The sequence below is a fragment of the Lissotriton helveticus genome, chromosome 1_1 (genome assembly GCF_964261635.1).
Source record: "Lissotriton helveticus chromosome 1_1, aLisHel1.1, whole genome shotgun sequence".
NCBI classification, from domain to species: domain Eukaryota; kingdom Metazoa; phylum Chordata; class Amphibia; order Caudata; family Salamandridae; genus Lissotriton; species Lissotriton helveticus.
In genome coordinates this window covers 1,452,639,274-1,452,659,474 of record NC_136057.1, presented here as the reverse complement: position 1 = coordinate 1,452,659,474, position 20,201 = coordinate 1,452,639,274, and the positions used below count along the sequence as shown (strand labels likewise).

Sequence of the window (20,201 nt, the reverse complement as noted above, 5' to 3'; positions counted from 1 at the left end):
TGCGTTCAGGTCTTCTTCTTCCCTGATCCAGGCTTGGATCCCCACGAACTTCTTCACTGGCCGCCTGCCAGCAACTTCTTTCTTCAGGCTCCTGGTTCTTCAACGAGGGTTTCCGACGCAACTTGAACCCTATGCAGCCGCAGCCCCTGGGCTAGGTAAACCGAGTACTCCGGTGCTCCAGCATAGTCCAACACTCTAAGTGTTCGGATCCACTCTTGTTTTCGACCCACCTAGTCGGGTTCGCCCGAGAACAGTAACTTTGCAATTGCTAGCCTCCATAGACTTTTTGCCGCCTTACGCGTGGGAGTTCCCACTCTGCACACGACGTCCACAGGCCTCCTGCTTCTAATCTAAGGGTTTAGCATTGTAGGCCTAGCGTTTCTAAAGCCTATGAGAATAGTACTTACCTGCTAGTAAGTTCGCATTCCACTTTTTGTGTATATGGTTTTTCGTGCCCCTCGGGCATTTGTGTAAATTGTGCGACTTTAAGTATTTTCGTAAGAGTTTTGTTGTGTGCTTAGCTCCCTGTCTCATAAAGAGCCAGGGTAGTCTTGTTAGAAATAAATATACATTTATTTTCATAACAACTTGTGTGGTGTCCTTTCACTTGGTGTTCAAGGGGTATATGTGATGGTAAAACAGCTGGCTTAACACGCCCTCTAGAGTCTTAGCCTTAGACTGCTCGTATCCATGCTACTAGGATAGCTGGTCTATAAGGTTGACTTACAACCAATCATCAATAAGGGTTGTTTGGACTGATACATAGTGATCACTAGAATAGTGAGCACTGCATATCAGGCCAACTTCTCACAAAATGTAAATGTGCCATTCAGATGGATGCTCCAGAGGCAACCTGCTTTCCCCGCTGCATCTCTTTAATTGCAGTCCTTGCCCGGAGCTGGCATATTCCCTGTGCCCTGCAGAGAAGCTCTTTTTCTTGCAGTGTGCATGAGGAGAGGGTCAAGTGGCACAAGAATCGTCCTAAGGGTGCTAATTTGACTCGCTTTTCTTCCCTAGGTGATGCTGGTCTCTACTGCATCCTTGAAGATGTCTTTGAGCACTTCAGCCTAGATGTAAGCATTGGCAGTACCTGTGCGGTGTGCTCTGTTTTTTAAAGTGCCTCTAGTAGGAAGTCCTTCTCTTCTACGTACATGGGTATGTTATGATGTGCAGCTGCTCTATTACAGCACAGATAGCGTAGGTGTCATCCGGTAGGGTGCTTTAACTTGGGATGGTGCTAATGAAGAATCATCTTGTGGGCCTGCCAAGCAGTCATGCTAAACATTGTGATCTTGTTCTACTTGCGCTGGGTCCAGGTCTACATGCAAGAGATTTGCAAAGAGGTCTTGTTCTGAACCTGCATATACGGAGTGTGGACATTAGCTGTTGAGGTAATAGTGGTGGTGGTAGCAACATGTTGCCGGACCTCTTCTTGGGAATGGAACAGGATCTTATTTCCTTTGAAACAGCCCCCTCACACATGAGCTTTCTTTTAGGAAGTGCCTGTGTGTTTATTGGGTGTCAAGAAACAATATAGCCCGTGGTAGGGTCTACATAAATGGTCATCTGCATTGTATCAGGCTGTTTTCCCTTTGCTTGTGTGTTCATAGTTAAGGTACTGCGTGGTTTTGGCACCCACCTTGGCTTGGGACTCTCAGTCTCGAGGTTCAGTGCCTGGGCTAGCAGAATCTCCAGGCATCAGTGGTCGAAGTGCAAACCACAAGCTATGGCATTTCACATACAGCATGGCAACAGCTTACCAACACGCATGTGACATTTTACCAGGAAGAGGAGAGAGAAGCTACCCTGAAGAAAGCAACTTTTCCCCCTACCTTCTCTATCCACGGAAACTCTGTCAGATGGAAAGGGATGAAAATGGTCTGACTTACAAATGGGAGCACATAGCCACAGTCCCTTAGGTGATGGATGATAGGATAGAAATTCCAGGTCATTTGGGGCTGAGGGGTAACAGGAAGCAGCTTGCCAATGGACACCCGGTACAGAAGATGGCTTGACACACAGGTTCTGATATAGAGGAACCAGACTGTAGGAATTCTGACAAAAGGCTTGCTTTTTGCATAAGACAGCTTTAAATTAAAGAAAGTGTTCCTAAAGAATGGCTATGCGGCAAATGGCACTAATCTCATACAAAGAATGGAAGTCACTAGGTTTCTGGAGACCCAGAAAGGGAATATTGTCAGAGTCCAAATGCTGACCTTGCTGTGAGTTCCAACTATCTTCTCCACAGACAACTGTGGACATGGAGCCGGAACGAGCATTGAAGACAACAGCGGTATTGGTGCCGAAACAAATGCCAAAGCCTTCCGCAGCAAAAGAAGCTTTGAAGTTGAAAGACTCTGTGGTACTAGCTGAGTCAACTGGCACCAGGGTAGAGATTACTTGTGGAAGTAATGGGCAAAGTTCCCACAGGTGCCTTGAGGTGCAAATGCACAGCCGAAGGAGTCAGAGGAGGACAGAACACAGCCAGGACAGCTGCCACTGGATGGGCTCAGCGTCAGTATTAACCAGAAAAGTCAAGTGCAAAGCCAGCAGTGTGGATACAGAGCTGGCCATGAGTCAGGCACTAGTATCGGGCTCAGGCCCACCAAAGCAGAACACAGTTCTGAAGCCAATGTTTAGGTCACAATCTGGGTAAAGGCCATCAACCGAAAGACCAGTACTGCGAAAGGGAGCAACATATAGAGGAAGAAGAGCCCTTCATTCTATACATCAACTACGTCAAACTTGAAGTGTGAAGACTTCTTCAGGAACAAAGATGCCCTCCACACTAGACCGGGATCAGGACCTCAGGAGGCGCGGACTCCCACTGCTTGCCACAGCTTCCCTTTGTGAATGAAATTGCCTCTAGTGGAAACAGTTTGGGGAGGAGAAATTACATTGAAGTCTATTTCCAGAGGAAGGCGTTAAGGAAAGGTGGGATAAGGACTCAAGGAACAGACCTACAAGGTAAGTACAAGCTTGAGCTGTCCTAAGGGTGGGTGCTTCACGATAAACCATATACTCTGAAGATGACCTACAGTGAACTCCCAGTTGTAGTATTTAAGATGGACAGACTTTGGGTTTGGACCCCTTGATATTGTTAGTGCCCTGGAGAAAGTGTTTGATACTTCATCTACTCCACAAATGCTACTCTTTTATTGGGTGATTCCTTCCAATTTTTTTCAGCAACATCAATGTAAGGTGTAGGCAAAATGTGCTGCCAGCACTATAGTTTGGGCCTTCATGGAATACAGGAGGCAATAGCCACTAAAATGAGTACTTAACACCAATAGACTACCTTTCTGCCTTCAGTCAGCTAGTCAGTCCGTTCCTTCATGAGGAGCTGAACACTTGTGAGCAGGAGGTATAGCCTGGCATCGACAGCGTGCCAAGGGAGGTGTTCCTGGGAATAGACACCTTACCTGATCACTAGTACAGATTGCATCACAGCTGCTTCTGGTTACTAGGGCTAGCGCCTGCTCACCATGGTCCTGGTGATGTTGCGCTGCCATGAACCTTGTGGAGATACACTGGCGAAGCTTCATTCAAGAAAATAGTCTCTCCTTATTTGCTTACATGTCTTCAGAGCCAAAAACACTGAAGAGAAACACTGTAAAGCAAAAGCCTGAACTTGGCAAATGAATGGTGAAGAAAATGTGCAGGTAACAGCACAGCACAGACCTTTGCCTTTCAGTAGATAACTTTCCAACCAAGAAAAAAAGACTGGAAAACCAGGCTATTTTGTGAGTGAAGAAGGCTGCCTTTACCCAGGAAACATCTGGCATCAGCTGCCAGCCATGTGGAATCCAACAGGCCAGACCTGATGGTGTTTTGCGTTCTCAGAGTTTTTTGTCAGACAACCAGCTGTGCACCTCCAACTGACTACATCTGCCCTGCTTTCCCTCTCAGCTGTCTAGATTATCCAAAGTACTGTAAGGGATTGCAATCAATAACCGGTTATTAAAGTGTGCCCTACGATAATCTTTTAGACTTAATTGGAAAGTCTGGCAATCGTCGTGGCTTCGCCGTTTATAAGGGTATTAATTTAATTGTGCCACCTACATCTCCAACGAAGAGCTGTCATGCCTCCAGATGCAATCTAAAGAAGAGCAAGTATTCCTTGTGGAACTGCATTTTCAATATTTGCCAAATGTGGTGGAAATCTGATTGAACTTGCTAAACCCACATTACCTTTCGCCCTCACTGAGGACTGAATTCAAACCTCATGCCCAGCTACAAGTCCCATAAACCACTGACCTCAGATCCATGGACATGGATACTCCAGTAACCAAAATGTCCCCACCACTTCGCCTACCACACAAGCTTGCAGGAATCCTGCGCCTCTCCATACCCATTCCCATCCCCTGAATCTCAAGAGAGCCATTCCTCTGCTTTAGCTCCAGTGACTCTTCCTATCTTCTACTGGTAGTTACCCATATTCCTCTCGTTTCTGTCCCAGTCAGCTTTGAAGATTCCCCTTCCTTTAGCCACAGCTCCAGGGGCTCATTTTCTCTTCAGCTTTCGTTTCCCAGGACATAACCTCTCTTTCTCTCATGCCCCAAACTTTCCTTACAATCATACCTCATCCCACATAATTCCTATTCTAAACTTCTTTCAGCCCTTCACCACCTAGAATTTCTCATGCAGCCCCTTACACACCCTTTCCAATATTCCCTTGTTCCCCCAAACTCTTCTTACAGTCTTCCCTCAGTCCCCAGACTTCCCTTCCAATCCTCTCTCAAACCTCCAACGCTCCCTTCCTACAGCATGAGCACCAGTGGAAGCCCAATGAACCATCCTGAAATGCTGGTGCAGTACCAAGCACTCACCTTCTATGTTCTTGGCCATATCGTAGTTCAGAACCATGGATACATCATGGATGTCGATACCACGGCCAGCAACATCCGTGGCTACCAGAATATCCTTAGCTCCAGCTTTAAGGTTCGACAATGCAAACTCTCGTTGTTCCTGTCCTTTGCCGCCATGAAGGGTACATGCATTGTACTGCATGTGAAAGAGAAGGAGAGAAATAACAAGCATGAGAGTTTATCACAATATTATCAGTGGCAGTGCTAGGCCTACGCAATAACAAAGTGTGTGTGACGGAGTAAGCGAGAGAAAGAGATAGGAGTGAATGTGCGAGATGGTTTTAAGCTAATATCATTGAGAAATCAGTAATAATTTCTGGGACGAACAATGGCAACCTGGTATCAAGTACCCAGTTGGGAGATAGGTTACATGTCCCGCAGTCCCCACAAATACCAGAACCCAAACACAAATATCGCAACAAGCCCCTAGAACCACAAAAAACTATCAAGGAAACTTTTGGTGCGATCAGCCCCAATGTGCTATTTGCATGAAGAGCAGCTTTCCCGGTCATTGGAAGAATGCAGTCCGCATGTACGACACGGAACACAAGCAATACTACCAAAAGGGAGTGCAGAGAGTTGCTACAGATATACGATCACGACTCACAAAAATGTGTGCCTCGAAACCTATCATCACCACCTCAGAGTGGCCCAAATGAGGCAAGACATAACAAGCACTCCGTGTTTAATTCTGCACTGGGGCTACAGTGGCTTTGGCTTCATTTGAGCCCCTAAATGCAAAAGGGAGTGTGGTGAGCGCATACATGGTGAAGGCGAGAGGGCTTAGTTTGGGCAGAGAACAAACAGCATCCGTTCCTGCGAGTTAAGGTGAAAGGTACCTCTGACTTGATGTAGCACAGCTGCAGCTTGGTGCCTAACAGCAGTGCTGTAGGAGGGAGTCTTGCCTTTACATCCTATTCATTAATAAGCCCTTCGTTCGGACTGGAAACTCCAAGTGCCCCAACACAGACGACCATCAGGAGCAAGCTGGTTATCTGTGCTCTCCCTTAAGGCGCTCACTGGAGAGCATAACTATAAAGGGATGATTAAACCTCACTCTTCACAAATGCAGCAAGACCGTTTTTGAAAGGGCCTGCAAGGAAAAGTCGCCCACACCACTATTCTACATTATACCAGAGTACCGGAAAGCTTCCTTGCACATCAGAGAGGAGAGGTGTGGGCAAATTAAGACTCAGTCTTGATGACAGTGTTGCCTTGTACAAAATCAAAAGGGATTTTGGGGGTTGGGTGGGGTTGGGGTGCCTCAGGTGAATAAGATTGGTCTCACATTTAGAGGATAGGAAGACTCCAGTTGTCTGGCTAAGTGTGGCCATCATGGTTAGGTTGTCCAAGAATTACCTGCTGTCAAGGGTGAGGGCTCCAGATTGACTTTACAAACACTGTGGCTGCACTGGGTGCCAGGAATGCAGCAGATCGCATGCATTCACTTACAGCTGAAGTGGAGGCGCATATTTCCAGTTGCCAAGGGAAGCAAAGTTGAAGTCTAGAAATGGATACCACAGGGGCGGGTAGAACTATTGATATTAATGTTAAGAGTTCTTGTTGATAATTATATTTTCAAGGGCGAGAAGTGATGGGGAGTTTTTTTCGCTTGAGCAGACACGCCAAAAAGAATCCACTTGACAAAGGGAAATGCATCAAGTGTGACATTCAGGTTAATTTCAATAAAGGAGGGAGGACTCAGCTCTATAAATAAGTACCAGAAGCTATGTCAGTATGTACGACTGCAAGAGACAGACGTAGTGGTTCTAAAAGATGCATAAATTAAGAAGCAAAGCCAGTTTGGATTGCAAAACTGGGATTACCCAATCTAATTTCATGCATCGCAACTCAACAAAGACAGCAGGCGCCGATATACTGGTCAAGAGGGGGATCCATCTACAATATACTACAACTAGAGCAGACAAGAGGTGTAGGTTCTGGTTGCATTCCATCACACTCACAGTTTTGAACCTTTGTAAAATATATACACCCCTAATGTATGTCAAGACAAGTACGTGTGGAACACTTTAAACTCCTTGTATCATCTTACGTAGGGTTTCATAGTACTGGAGTGACTGAAACATGAAATGGGATTTAATGCTAGAGAGATACAGTCCCCAGGGGCAGAGCGTCAGGATGATGAGCTAATAAATATATATACTAATGTCAGATCTTGGTTTCTAGAATATCTACACTCCACGATCAAGGATTTCTCCTATTTCTCATCAGTTCATAGAGCATACACGAGGACTGACTATCTTTTAGTAAGAACTTGCTGGGATGCGTTAGGAGCACTGAGATAGGCACTCTCTCATATTCAGACAATGCACACTTGAAATTAGAATGGAGGGTCTCTAGTCGCCGGACAAAGGGGCACAGGTGGAGACTTAAAGACTACCTACTTCACAAACCACTTCACTGAAAGGAGATCTAGATTGGCGACTTTTTTGAAATATGTAAAGGCACCTCTACTCCTATCAACTGGAATACATTAAAATCACGCATTAGGAGTATCTTAGTATCATATGAAAAATGTACAATTGGGAACAAAGCATACCATCAGGTAAGATGCAGGCCAAAAATCGAGGACAAGAGAAAGTCATAAGCAAAGCACAACAGCTAAAAAGGATGCGATTGAAAGACCGTTAATCTTATTTGAGACTAATAGGGTGGACAGAGCTCTGCTTCAATTAAGAGAACAAACCAGATCAGATAACCGGCAAGGACGCTGAAAAATGCAACAAAATAAAGCCCACATATCAGACACTTGCATGATGAGATAGTGGAGGAGGTGGGGGTGAGGAGTGGGGGGGGGGGGGAGAGGGCAGAGATATTTAAGAAGTTCTTCCGGTGCTTCTACAGCAAAGGGAAAGGGGGTAGGGGGGTGATGGGCTTCAAAACGTAGGAGACTTGTTAGCTGGAGAGTCCGATACCAACAAAGAGGGACCATTTGGTTAGGCTCATAGAAAGGGGTGAATTTAGAGGGGCAATAAAGTTTCTTAGCTCAGGGAAATCAGGGGGGTCCAGATGGGCTCTCCATGGACTTTTACAACATTTTCAGGGAGTACCTGGTAAATCCTCTGACCGCGCAGTTCAATATCATCACCAAAACATGAGGGGTAACTATGGCAGAAGCAGATATAATTCTGATTCCCAAACCACTGAGAGGTCCTGGAAACTGTGTATAATACAGGATAATCACTCTGTGAATGTAAAAATCTTTAACGTCTTACCCATGTGACCAGACAGATATATGACTGGATCGATAAGACCCAGACAGGGTTTATTCAAGAGTGCCAGACGCAAAATAATATTCAGAGAGCCACCCGCCTAATAGAAAAGACTACTCTAACAGGGATCCCAGTTAATCTGGTTGGTTTGGATGTGGAATGTGTTTTCGCTGATGATGTCCTTTTGACCCTAGTGGACCCACAAACTACATTAATGAAACTAGGGGAGCGGCTGGACTGGTTTCAGAGGGTGTCCAGTTTCAATAGAAGGTATTCCGAGGTACTTAACTTAAAGACATAACATAACAAATAAGGATGCAGGAGTCTTGTCCATTTGCCTTGGCCAAAAGTTCAGTTTGCTATCTAGGGCTAAATCAGACCAATTCATTAGCTTCCACTCTGAAAGCCAATCGAAATCCACTGTTGATAACCATCAGAAAGGATCTTAATACATGGAGGCCCTATGTGTGTCTTGGATAGGGAGAAAAGCAATAATTAAAATGAATTTCCTCTCCGGAATTCTCTATTTATTTCTGCCGCTATCAACTTTTATACCTAGGGAGGAAATAAGTTAGTTGTAGACTTGGCCAGAAGAACTTATTTGGGGAGACACAAGGCCAATAGTATATAGAAAAATAATAAAGAATAATATTGAACACTTCTTTGTCTAAGGGAGGGCCGACAAGTCTGGACCTCAACTGTTACTACCAGATGGCCTATATACAACTGTTACATGCTTGATCGATGACAGAAATCGATAAAAAATGGATACACATGTGGACAGGGCTGAGGCAGGACGTAGTATATATATGGGGTATTCTCGGCTACTTAAGACATCTAGGCTTAAGAGTATCTATGCCAGTGTTATTGCAAATACTATGATGTTAAAGTGGGATGCAGTGGTGACAAGGCTGGATCTGAGAACCTTTGCTTCCACCCTAATGCCAATAAATGAGAACTTGGACTTCATGCCAGTAATGGGAGGACAATTATTTCAGCAACAGAACTAGACAAGACTGCCTAGTTATAAAAGACATACCTCAAAGGTGCAGACAACACCGCCCTGTGTAATTCACCATGGAGACAACCTAATAGGGACCTATGGACGGCCCTTGACGAACTTCTAGACCCTTTTGAGCCGCCGTGAACACAATAAGCAAAAAGAAGTGCGTGGCTCACGGGCTCTCCCTCACCGGTTTCAAGTCAACAAAGAGAATGAAGCTAGCCTCTGTATGCTAACTCTTCTCTTCTCCTCCCTAACTCCTTTCCTTTCTTTCCCATTTTTCTTCACACCCCTCTCCGCCTATGGAGACAGTGGTAGGGGGGCAGCCTAGCTCGTACATGGCGGCATTGTTCTGCCGGCAACACATCCTGTCTGGGAGGCCACTCTGCAACTACGAGCGATGTTTACTATATGTTATATGTTGTAAAAACAATAAAACTATTTTGAAATCAAAAAGGGACATCATAAGATGGATCTTAAATCCTTCATCCAATGCAAGAATAAATATGCGAACGGGGAGAGGAACCACCTTGACAAAAGCCAACTGTGTCACTGGTTAATACAGCCACACGTTAAGGGGTTGCGACTCGCCACATTGTGAACTGTGTGAATGGTTTCTGCGCTCACTAACAGTTAGTGTGTAAGAGATGTAAACATGAACTGCTGTCTGCCCTTTTAGCTCCTTGCCCACACTTACACCCATCTTCTCCAAAGACTTAGCCAACACGTCGCAGCCTTTCTTCTGGTTGACGAAGATGATGATTGGAGGGTCGAACCCTTGTTCCAGGATGTTGAGCAACTTCTTCCTAAAGGGAGAGGAAGGTTTGCTTAGCTAAAGTATTACAGATCTAATTACACACTGTGGGGCACATGCCACTGCATACCTTTGGCCAAATTCCCTAACTCATACATCAATCTAAAAAATAAAAATAATAGATATGAATGCACACTCAGATTGCCACACTGCAGAACCTGGAATATAATTCACCTGTACAACCCAGAGAAAACCAACACAGTTTCTGTCTCTCATGCACTCTTCTCAAACATATTTCGAACTTTCCTACTACCAATTGTAGCAAACACATGAACGCCTTCAAATGCTGCTTCAACAAGCATTAAGCTTCCTGCCACTCCAAACAGCGTTCTTCTTGTTGTCCAGTCCACACCAGTACATAATCCCCACTCTCTCTTTCAACAGGTAACCCAAACCAGCCCATACCTCTTCTCCCCTTCCGACATGAGGAAGACTTTCTGTTCCACTCTCTCATGAGGTTTGCCGGCAGATCCAATGTACACCACAGCTGGACGCCGCAAGTAACTCCTGGCGAGGCGCTCCACAGATGGTGGCATAGTAGCTGTGAACATGACAGTCTAGGAAAGAAGGTCAACAGAACAAAGAAACACTAAGAGGAGTTCAAGTACTAAAGATAGATGCAATACTGAAGATGGATAAAAGACGAAAGTTAAGTAAAACGAAGGAACAACTTAGTGACGAAATACCGAGAGAAGGTGGAGAAAAAAAAACGAAATACTAATAGAGGTAATAATGAGTAACAGTGAGAAAGGACTAAAGGTCACAGCCAATCACTGACAAAGAAGAGGAGAGAGTGACAGAGAGTAAAAGACAGAGAGAAAGTAAGGGTAAGAGGAAGAGAAAGGGCGAGGAAAGAAAGTTTGAGGGTGCAAGAGGGAAAAAGGGTGAACAAGGTTGAGGATAGGAAATGAGAGAGGGTAAATGACATAGGATAAGATAAAGGAGAATGAGAGAGCAAGAAAGGAAGACATACTGAGCAAAGAGAAAGAACAAGAGTGAAGAAATCCTGAGAGGACCTAGGATTCACGTGAGGAACGAATAGTTTTCTCACCTGTCGGTGTAGTTTTGCAGCTTGAAGATCTTTCTGGATTCACTATGCTGTGCATTATTCCGCGGTCTTGTGGTTGGGTCCGGATTCGTAGTCTTTTCTTTGTTTTTTTTTTTTCGTAGCCTAGGTGGTCGTCGGCGTCACACCCCCTTGGGTGTATTTCCGGTGACGTCGGCATGCTTCCTGCGGAAGCTCCCACTCTTGGGCGCCATCTTCGGGTTCTTTTTTTCCGTGTTTCTTTCGTTTCCGAAGTAATGGCAATGTTCTATTTAGTTGATATTTTACCGCTTTGTACTTTTAAAAGTCTTTTCTTTTTCTTTTTTTTTCTTTTTCTTTTTTGTTAACCACCTCTTCTCTCTCCAGCCTCATCTTTCTGGCGGAGGTGGGTGGGTTCGCTAGTGAATCCAGAAAGATCTTCAAGCTGCAAAACTACACCGACAGGTAAGAAAACTATTCGTTTTGCAGCGTGAATCTTTCTGGATTCACTATGCTGTGCATAGATTTTGTAGCGGTTTCTCATCTCTGTGGCGGCTGGGTGGAAGATGAGCGTTGGGTGTTGAATATGTGCTGTAGCACCTTCTGTCCAACTTGAGCTTCCTTGTTCATTTGTATATCCACACAGTAGTGCTTCATGAACGTGTGCACCGAAGCCCATGTTGCCGCCAGGCATATGTCCTCTATGGGTGTGTTAGCCAGGAAGGCTACTGTAGCGCCCTTCTTCCTAGTGGAGTGGGCACGTGTCCCCTCTGCCAGCTCTTGTCCTGCACGCTTGTGGCAGAGTTGAATTGTCTGTGCGATCCATCGTGCAATGGTCTTTTTGGTTACTGCTTTCCCCATGAAGCTGTTTGCGAATGACACAAAGAACTGTTTTGTTTTCCTGTGTCCCTTCGTCCTTTCAATGTAGTGCATGACTGCCCTTCTGACGTCCAGGGTGTGCAGAGCTCGCTCTGCGCTAGTCAGTTTTTGGAAAAAACTCGGTATCTGTATAGACTGGTTCATGTGAAATTTGGATACCACCTTCGGCATGAAGTGTGGGTCAGTCCTCATTACAACTCTATAATTGTGTATTTGTATGTAGGGTTCTTGTAGCGTCAGCGCTTGAAGCTCGCTTACTCTGCGTAAGGACGTTATTGCAACCAGGAAGGCTGTTTTCATAGTTAGCATCTTTAGGGAGGCCTTGTGAAGTGGTTCAAAGGGCTCTTTCATGAGTTCCGTTAGGACTGTGTTCAAGTTCCATGCAGGTGGCGGCACCCGCTTGGGTGGTGCGATCCTTTTCGCTCCTTCTAGGAATCTCTTCACCACCTGTGATGTGAAGAAACTCCTGCACGTTTCTCCCCTTGTGTAGGCGACTATCGCTGCCAAGTGAACTCTTAACGAGGATGAGCTAACGTTCTTCTCCAGCAAGTGCGTCAGGTACCTTAGCACTGTGGAGTCCCTCTTCATTTTATTGTGAAGTCTTTCTTGTCTGCACCATATTGTGAATCTTTTCCATTTCGCAACGTAGCACTTCAGAGTGCTGGGCCTTCGTGCCTCCCGAAGGACCCTCAGGGTGCTTTCTGGCAGTCTCAAATGTGCGAACTCTATGTCCTCAGGAGCCACGCTACTAGGCTCATGCTCTCTGGCTCTGGATGTAGTACCTCTCCTTTCTGCATGGAGAGTAGGTCTTTCCTCCAGCTTAATCTGTGGGGTGCACACTGTGTCATCTCCATGATCTGCGAGTACCATGTCTGTCTCGCCCACTGTGGTGCGACCAGTATCAGTGTCATGTTGCTCGCTCTGCACTTGCTCAGCACTCTGTGCATCAGTGGTATCGGGGGAAAGGCGTAAGCAAATGTCCTTGACCAATCTATCCATAGGGCATTCCCCAGAGACCCCTCCTCGGGCTGCCTGGATGCGAAGTTTTGGCATTTTGCATTCTGGCGTGTAGCAAACAGGTCCACCGAGGGTGTCCCCCATCTGCCGAACAGGCACCTTGTCTCCTGAGCATTGAGCTCCCACTCGTGGGATGCCGATGTCTGCCTGCTGAGCCAATCGGCTTGTATGTTGTCCTTCCCTGGTAGGTGTATGGCTAGCAGGTCTATCTTGAGAGGGATGGCCCATCTCCATATCTCCTGCGCCAGCGTTGAAAGCGGGGCTGACTGTGTGCCCCCCTGCTTGTTGATGTAGAACATCGCAGTGGTGTTGTCTGTTTGTATCAACACCTTGTGTTTGTACAGTCTTGTTTGAAAGGCGTTCAGTGCAAGGAAGATTGTCTTCAATTCTAGGTAATTGATGTGCTTTGCCGCATCTGTTGGCGTCCACAGTCCCCTCACCTTGAGCTCCTCCATGTGAGCGCCCCATCCCTTCAGGGATGCGTCTGTGGTGATGGTCACTGTTGGCGTTGGGGGCGTTAGAGGCTTTCCCCTTGTTATGTTCTCCATGGTCCACCATGCCATCTCTTTCTGCACTGCGTGCGTTACAACCACTAGATCCTCCCAACCGCCTGTAGCTAGTGACCATTGCTCCTGTAGCCATTCTTGAATGGGTCTCATGTGGAGTCGTACATTTGGTACCAGGTGGATGCATGATGCCATCATGCCCATGATCTTGCTCGCAGTCCTCACTGTCCGAGCTTGTCCCTTCCGGTAGAGGCGAGTTTCCTCCACCAGCGCCCTCGCCCTCTTCTCGCTGGGGAACACCTTGCCCTGTAAGGTGTTGATCTGTGCTCCCAGGAAGATCTTGACTTGTTCCGGCTCCATTGATGATTTCTTCTAATGGATGGAGAACCCCAGGCTTATGAGCGTGCTCGTCACTGTATGTGCGTGCTGCTTGCATTTCTGGTATGAGTTTGCTTTCACCAGCCAGTCGTCCAGGTAAGGGTATACGTGTATTCCTTGCCTTCGTAGGTGCGCTGCGACTGCTGCGAGGCACTTTGTGAAAACTCTTGGTGCTGATTTTAGTCCGAAGGCCAGTGTCGTGAACTGGTAGTGGCTTTCTCCAATGGTGAACCTGAGCATGTGTTTTTGCTTTCTGTTCATTGGGATGTGCAGGTAGGCGTCTTTGAGGTCTATTGTGACCATGAAGTCCCCGGTCTGCAATTGTGGGAGCACCTCTTGCAGGGAGGTCATTTTTAATTTTTGCGTTCTTATGAATTTGTTCAGGAACCGTAAGTCTAGAATGGGTCTCATTGTCTCGTCTACCTTTGGTACCAGGAAGTACGTTGAGTATATTCTTGTGTTTCTTTCCTTGAAGGGTTCTACGGCCTGCTTCCGCAGGAGTTCCTTTGCCTCCTCCTGAAGACACTGCAGCTGCTTGCTTGCTAGTGTTTTTCTTTTTGGTTTTCTGCTTGTTGGCCTCCCCTCCAACTCTATGCAGTATCCGAATTGGATAATGTTGAGGATCCATTTGTCTGATGTGATTTCTCTCCATCTGTGGAGGTAAAATCTTAATCTTCCTCCCACTGGTGTTATGTGGTCGTAGGTGTCTATTTTGTCCTGAACCCTCTGTACGTGCTGCCCCTTGGGATCTTTTCTGTGGGCGGGCACACGTAGTTTTTTGAAGTCACTTAGAGGCGGGCTGCTGCCCCCCTCTTCTATTTTGTCCCCGTCCATTTCTCCCTCGAAAGGACTGGCCTCTTTGTTGGTACTGCCAGGACTGCTTCTGCTGACCATGCTGAGCCTGCGAGTCTGCCTGGTGCGTTTGCTGGAAAGCCTGGTGTGATGTACCTGGCTGGTTTCCGCCTCTCCCGCCGGGCCTCCGTGACGGGATGCCCCTCTTGTTCCCTCTGAACTGCAATGCTCCCATGGATCTTGCTGTTTCGTTATCTTTTTTCAGTTGACTGAGCGTTTCATCAACTGTTGTTCCGAAAAGCGTGTTGCCGTTGAACGGTGTGTTCCGGATGCTGTGTTGCACCTCCGGTTTGAAACCTGAGATCCTGAGCCAGGCGTGCCTCCTTTCCGTGACACCCATCATCATGAGCCTGCTGGCGGTGTCTGCCCCATCCAGGGCCGTCTTAAGGCAAGAATTTGCCGCGTTTTTTCCATCTTCAACCAGCTTTTCGGCCTTTTGCCTGGCATCCTGGGGCAGGTCCTTCACCAACTTCCCCAGCCCTTCCATGATCTGGTACATGTGCCTGTTTATCAGGGCGTTGGAATTAGCCATGCGCCAGTGGGTTGCGGCATTCCGTTCGATCCTTCTGCCCACCAGATCCATCCTTTTGCTCTCCTTATCCGGTGGCGGCCCTGAGGTAGTGGGTACGTTAGCCCTCCTCCTTGCTGTGGCCGTGATAATGGAGTCTGCGGAGACCGTGCCCTGAATGTAGGCCGGGTCCTTTGTGGAATGTTTGTACTTCTTCTCAGTTCTGGGAGTTACTGCCTTGCATGTTGCGGGTTCCCTGAATGCTTCCTTCCCCTGAGCCAAGACGCTTTCGAGCATTGGAAGGAACTGGCTCTTCGTTTGTGTTGGGAGCAATGTCTCTAGAAGGAAGTCTGCTTTCTGCTTCTCTTCGTCGAGCTTGAGCTTGAAAGCTGCTGCGGCAGATTGTATCACCGAGTTGTAGGCCCCGATGTCGTCCGGCGGCGAGGGCCTCGAGGGGTAAGTGTCGAACACCTCCTCCGGGCTGTCGGTGTCGACATCTATGTAATCTACCTCCTGTAGGTCAGAGGGTGCCGACTCGGTGTCCGTCCTGCTTTCCTCTTCCTCCCCATAGTTGTAACTATCGTAGGGATTCTCGTACTCCTCCTGGTCGTCGACCACCTCGACGTCCTGGTCTTGTTCCTCGGCGACTTCGGCGATCTCTTCTTCCTCCTCGACCGCCTCCACCACCGGTGGCTTGGTCTTGTGAGGGATCGTGAAGGCTTTCATCTTTGCATCGAAATCTTTCTTCCGCTGCATGATGTTCTCCATTTCGGCCTCGAGGCGCCTTCTCTTCTTCTCCATCTCGGCCGCGTGTCCCGCGTCGGATGGGTCGGCCGTTCTTTTCGGCGGATGGCTCGGCGCCGTGCCTTTCGGTGTCGAAGTTTTCGACATCGACGTCGAACCGGATTTTGGGTCTCTGGTCGTCGTCATCAGTTTTGGGTCTTTCTCCCTCGGCGTCGATCGATCCCTTTCGGGGACGATTTTCGACGTTTTCAGCTGATCAGCAGCTCTCGGCGCCGGGGACTCCTTCTCGGAGGATCCGCTGGGCCTGGGAGTAGTCGCGGACGCCGCCTTTTTTGGCGTCGGCGCTTTCGGGGTCTTGCCCTCGATTTTTCTAGACTCAGAGTCTCTCTGGTTCTTGGGGGGCCGAAGAGTCTCCTACCTTGTCAGAAGTCTTCGTGTAATCGGTCTCTACGACCGTGTAGCTGTCGTCTTCGGCGGCAGCGTTGTCTTCTTCCTTGGAGGACATCCCCAGCTCGTAGAGGGACGGAGTCGGGGCCTTCCCCTGCAGGGTGGCGTGTGCTACCCTCTGCCTCTCTCTCACACGAAGGGTCTTCGGGGCGAAGGCGGAACAGGCGTTGCAGTCTCCGCTTTCGTGGTTCACCGGTAGGCAAAGGTTGCATACCGGGTGCTGGTCCTTCTGCGCGTACTTGTGGTGGCAGTTACGGCAGAACTTGAACGGCGTGTTGTCCATCATCGAGCGTCCAGGGCCTCCCTGGTCGCGTGTTCGTCGACGGTCGTCGAGGATCTCGATGAAAAACGCTTTCTCCTTGCTGACTGTTCGTCGATGAAGTCCCCTGGAGTCTTCAGATGACTTCTCCTCGTCTTTTCTGTATTTTCTTTCTTCTTTCTCCAAAAATGTCTGGAGCCCAAACGGGAACGATCCAGACCCGACCGTGGAAAAAAAGAATCTGAAGATGGCGCCCAAGAGTGGGAGCTTCCGCAGGAAGCATGCCGACGTCACCGGAAATACACCCAAGAGGGTGTGACGCCGACGCCCACCTGGGCTACGAAAAAACCAAAAAAAAACAAAGAAAAGACTACGAATCCGGACCCAACCACAAGACCGCGGAATAATGCACAGCATAGTGAATCCAGAAAGATTCACGCTGCAAAATAATATTTACAAAGGACAAGGGGTCAAAGAAAAGAAAGCCATTAGAACAGGACCATGAATCAAAACGAAGAAATAGTAGAGGTTATGAAGGGTCAGAATGGAAAAAAATTACAAAGCAATAAACGGTTAATCGAACACTCCACATTCAAGTTACATACCTGTCTGTACTTGTGCTTTCCAGACTCAAAGTTAGCAATCATTTTCTCTGGATCTTCAGCTTCGTCAGTGTCCGGCTTCTGATTGGTCACTGGTACATGCTCTAGGATCTTCTGGACGTCAGGCTCAAAGCCCATGTCTATCATGCGATCAGCCTCATCCAGTACAACGTAGGTGCAGCGGCTCAACACCAGGTATCTGTTTTCCAGCACATCGATCAGACGACCAGGAGTAGCAATGACAATCTGGGTGGCAGGATAAAGAGCCATGAATGGATGAACAGCTCAATAACACACATAAGCAATATTATAGGAACAAGGTTTCTCCATGTCACATGTATATAGAATTCAACAATATCGAAAGGGCCTGGACGCATCACCTACACAAAATATACCCAATTAAGGAGGACTCCAGCAAAAATACATTAAGAGGTTTTGTATCACACCCACAACAAAAAAACGGTGATGGAGAAACTTCATGCAGCACACACAAAAATCACAATAACAAAGAAGGGAATAATGTTGCACAAACAAAATAGAGGGATCCAGGGACTCAATATCAAACTTTCACAACACACACAGGCATGGTGGCATTTCATATTGCCTTCGCGCGTACATAGAACAGCTTGATTACCACAGAATCCCAACACACCCAACATGGCAGGCTGCATATCAAAAATACAAAATCACCCAATCATAGAGGGGATCAATACTGCACAGAGAGAAAACATACAGGATCCTGAGGCGCTAAGTATCACACAGACCAGACTTGGGTACTCCATTCACATATGCATACGCACAGGCATGGAGAGGCTCCACATTGCACATATGCAATGCACATGCAATCATGGAGGGTCCAATTATTTAAAATACATTCAAACGTTGACAGCATTGCAAGACATCATGTTGCACATGAAGAAAATATATAGCCAATAATTGGCATATTATCACAAGCAGAAAAGGAGAAAACCTCAATATCAGAAACAAAACATACAGTCATAAATACCCGCAATATTATACTTAAAGACTCCACAGAGTCATGTAGCAGCTCAATATGCCACAGGCAAAACACAGACAAGAATGGGCTTCATGCCATTTTTATGCTAACATGCAGGTATCACATACAGGAAGAAAACACACAATCATTGAGGGAGGTTAATGGTGTACCCAAACAAAACATACACAGACACACAGCGAGAGACATAGGCAAGCCCCCCAAAATTCAAGTCCGATATTCAGGCACCCATATTTAGCCAGACTGATAAAAGGTGAAGCTTGTCACCAACTGTAAAACTACATTGAGATGGGTACATTAGAGGCGCTCCTCAATCATGCTACTGCACCCTGTGAGGTATTGAAAAGCCCACCATGGACATTTTAGACAGTGTTTTAGTGGTTAAGTACTAGGGTCACTAAACTGTTTTGAGTCTATTAACCCCTTCGATGCGGATGACAAAGCCAGCTCGTCATGGGCGTTACCTGAGCTACGCGGATGACGAGCTGGCTTTGTCACAAACTGCGCGATTTTTAAATTTCAGCGCACAGCGGGAAAACCCGCTAGCGCGGTAGCGGTTAAACGTATGGGCAGCCTTCAATCCTATGGATCATGAGACCCTGCTTCATCGTCTGAAGGTCTTGTTTAGGAGAACTGGCAAATTGTAGAACTGGTTTCACTTAATTTTACAAGACATCGCTCAATGTGTAAAACTTGGCAGCTTTTCACCACAGCCTACTAGATTAGAGTCCACAGTACTTTAAGGCTCAGCTTTACAAGTGCCCTCCTGTTTATTAAAGACAAAGGTATCACTTGTGAACTATATGCGGATGATCAATTGTGGCAATGTCATTGATGCACAAGTTACTACTTGTGTAACAATATATCTGTAAGAGACATTAGTTATTGATAGATTCCTTACCCCAGAATATCCCCAGGCGTCATACTGGATCTGGAAAGTTTTCGCTAGCAGTAACTCTGCGCGTCAGTAGGTGGCGTTGTGCGGCTCCGCGTCCGTCGCTGGCATCGTAAGTGCCGAGATGACATCACGGAGACTACTTAGGCGCCACTCATGCGTGCTGACGTCAGTTGTGCACACGACTTTCCGCGCCAGGCGCACAGAGCCATGCAAAAAACTGACCACTGGTGCCATGAAACTAGGCCCTGAAAGGGATGTCCTTAACCCTAGAACCAGGTCGCAGAACGGGGAGGATGGGTGGGGCGGTAAGGAATCTATCACTAACAAATGTCTCTTACAGATATATCGTTACACAAGTAGTAACTTGTGCATCTGAAAGAGTCACGTTAGAGATAGATTCCTTACCTTAGAACAGATACCCCAGCAATACCAACCCCGGTGGTGGGTCTGCGAACAAGATTAGACCAGTAAGTCACGGAGAACAGAACGGCCAAAGAAGCCGTCTCTCCAGACTTGACTGTCAAGGCAGTAATGCTTCGTAAACGTGTGCAGCGAGGCCCACGTAGCTGCCTGACAAATGTCCTGCAAGGGAACGCCGCGTCCCAAGGCAGTAGTGGCTGCTGTAGCCCTGGTGAAATGGGCATGCAGCCCCACAGGAGGCTCCTGCTTAGCTAACGAGTAACAGGCTTTGATGCAGAGAACGGCCCACCGAGGGATGGTCCATTTGTGCCCAGCCTGACATTTTTTGGCACCCACGTAGACAACATAGAGCTGGTCATCTATCCGGAACTATTGTGTGCACTTCAGATAGAACGAGAGCGCACGTTTTGGGTCCAGACAGTGGAGCCTCTCTTCCTCTTTTGAAGGATGCGGAGGTGGAAAGAAGGTGGGAAAAGTGATGGTCTGCCCGATGTGGAAGGCGTGACAACCTTTGGCAAGAAAGAAGGACGGATCCTTAAAAACACCTTGTCCGGATGAACAGAAAGGAAGGAGGTTTTGAAGAAAGTGCCTGGCGCTCACTCACTCTTCTAGCAGAGGTGATAGCTACCAGGAAAGCCGTCTTGAGAGTAAGAAGACGCAAAGGACAGTTATGAAGGGGCTCGAAGGGAGCGCACATCAGATATGTCAAAACGAGGTTTAAGTCCCATTGAGGC

At 47.2% G+C, this 20,201-nt stretch overlaps 1 protein-coding gene across 2 annotated transcripts in view; it reads right to left on the bottom strand.

The window, feature by feature from the left end:
- Nucleotides 1-20,201, bottom strand: part of DDX23 (DEAD-box helicase 23) — a 269,078-nt gene that overhangs the window by 20,550 nt on the left and 228,327 nt on the right. For both annotated transcript variants that reach the window (XM_078685884.1, XM_078685889.1), the window contains exons 13-16: nt 17,138-17,380; nt 10,324-10,475; nt 9,802-9,910; nt 4,830-5,004 (exon numbers count right to left, since the gene is read on the bottom strand). In XM_078685884.1, coding sequence (XP_078542010.1) covers nt 4,830-5,004; nt 9,802-9,910; nt 10,324-10,475; nt 17,138-17,380 — 679 coding nt within the window. The remainder of the gene's footprint in view (nt 1-4,829; nt 5,005-9,801; nt 9,911-10,323; nt 10,476-17,137; nt 17,381-20,201) is intronic.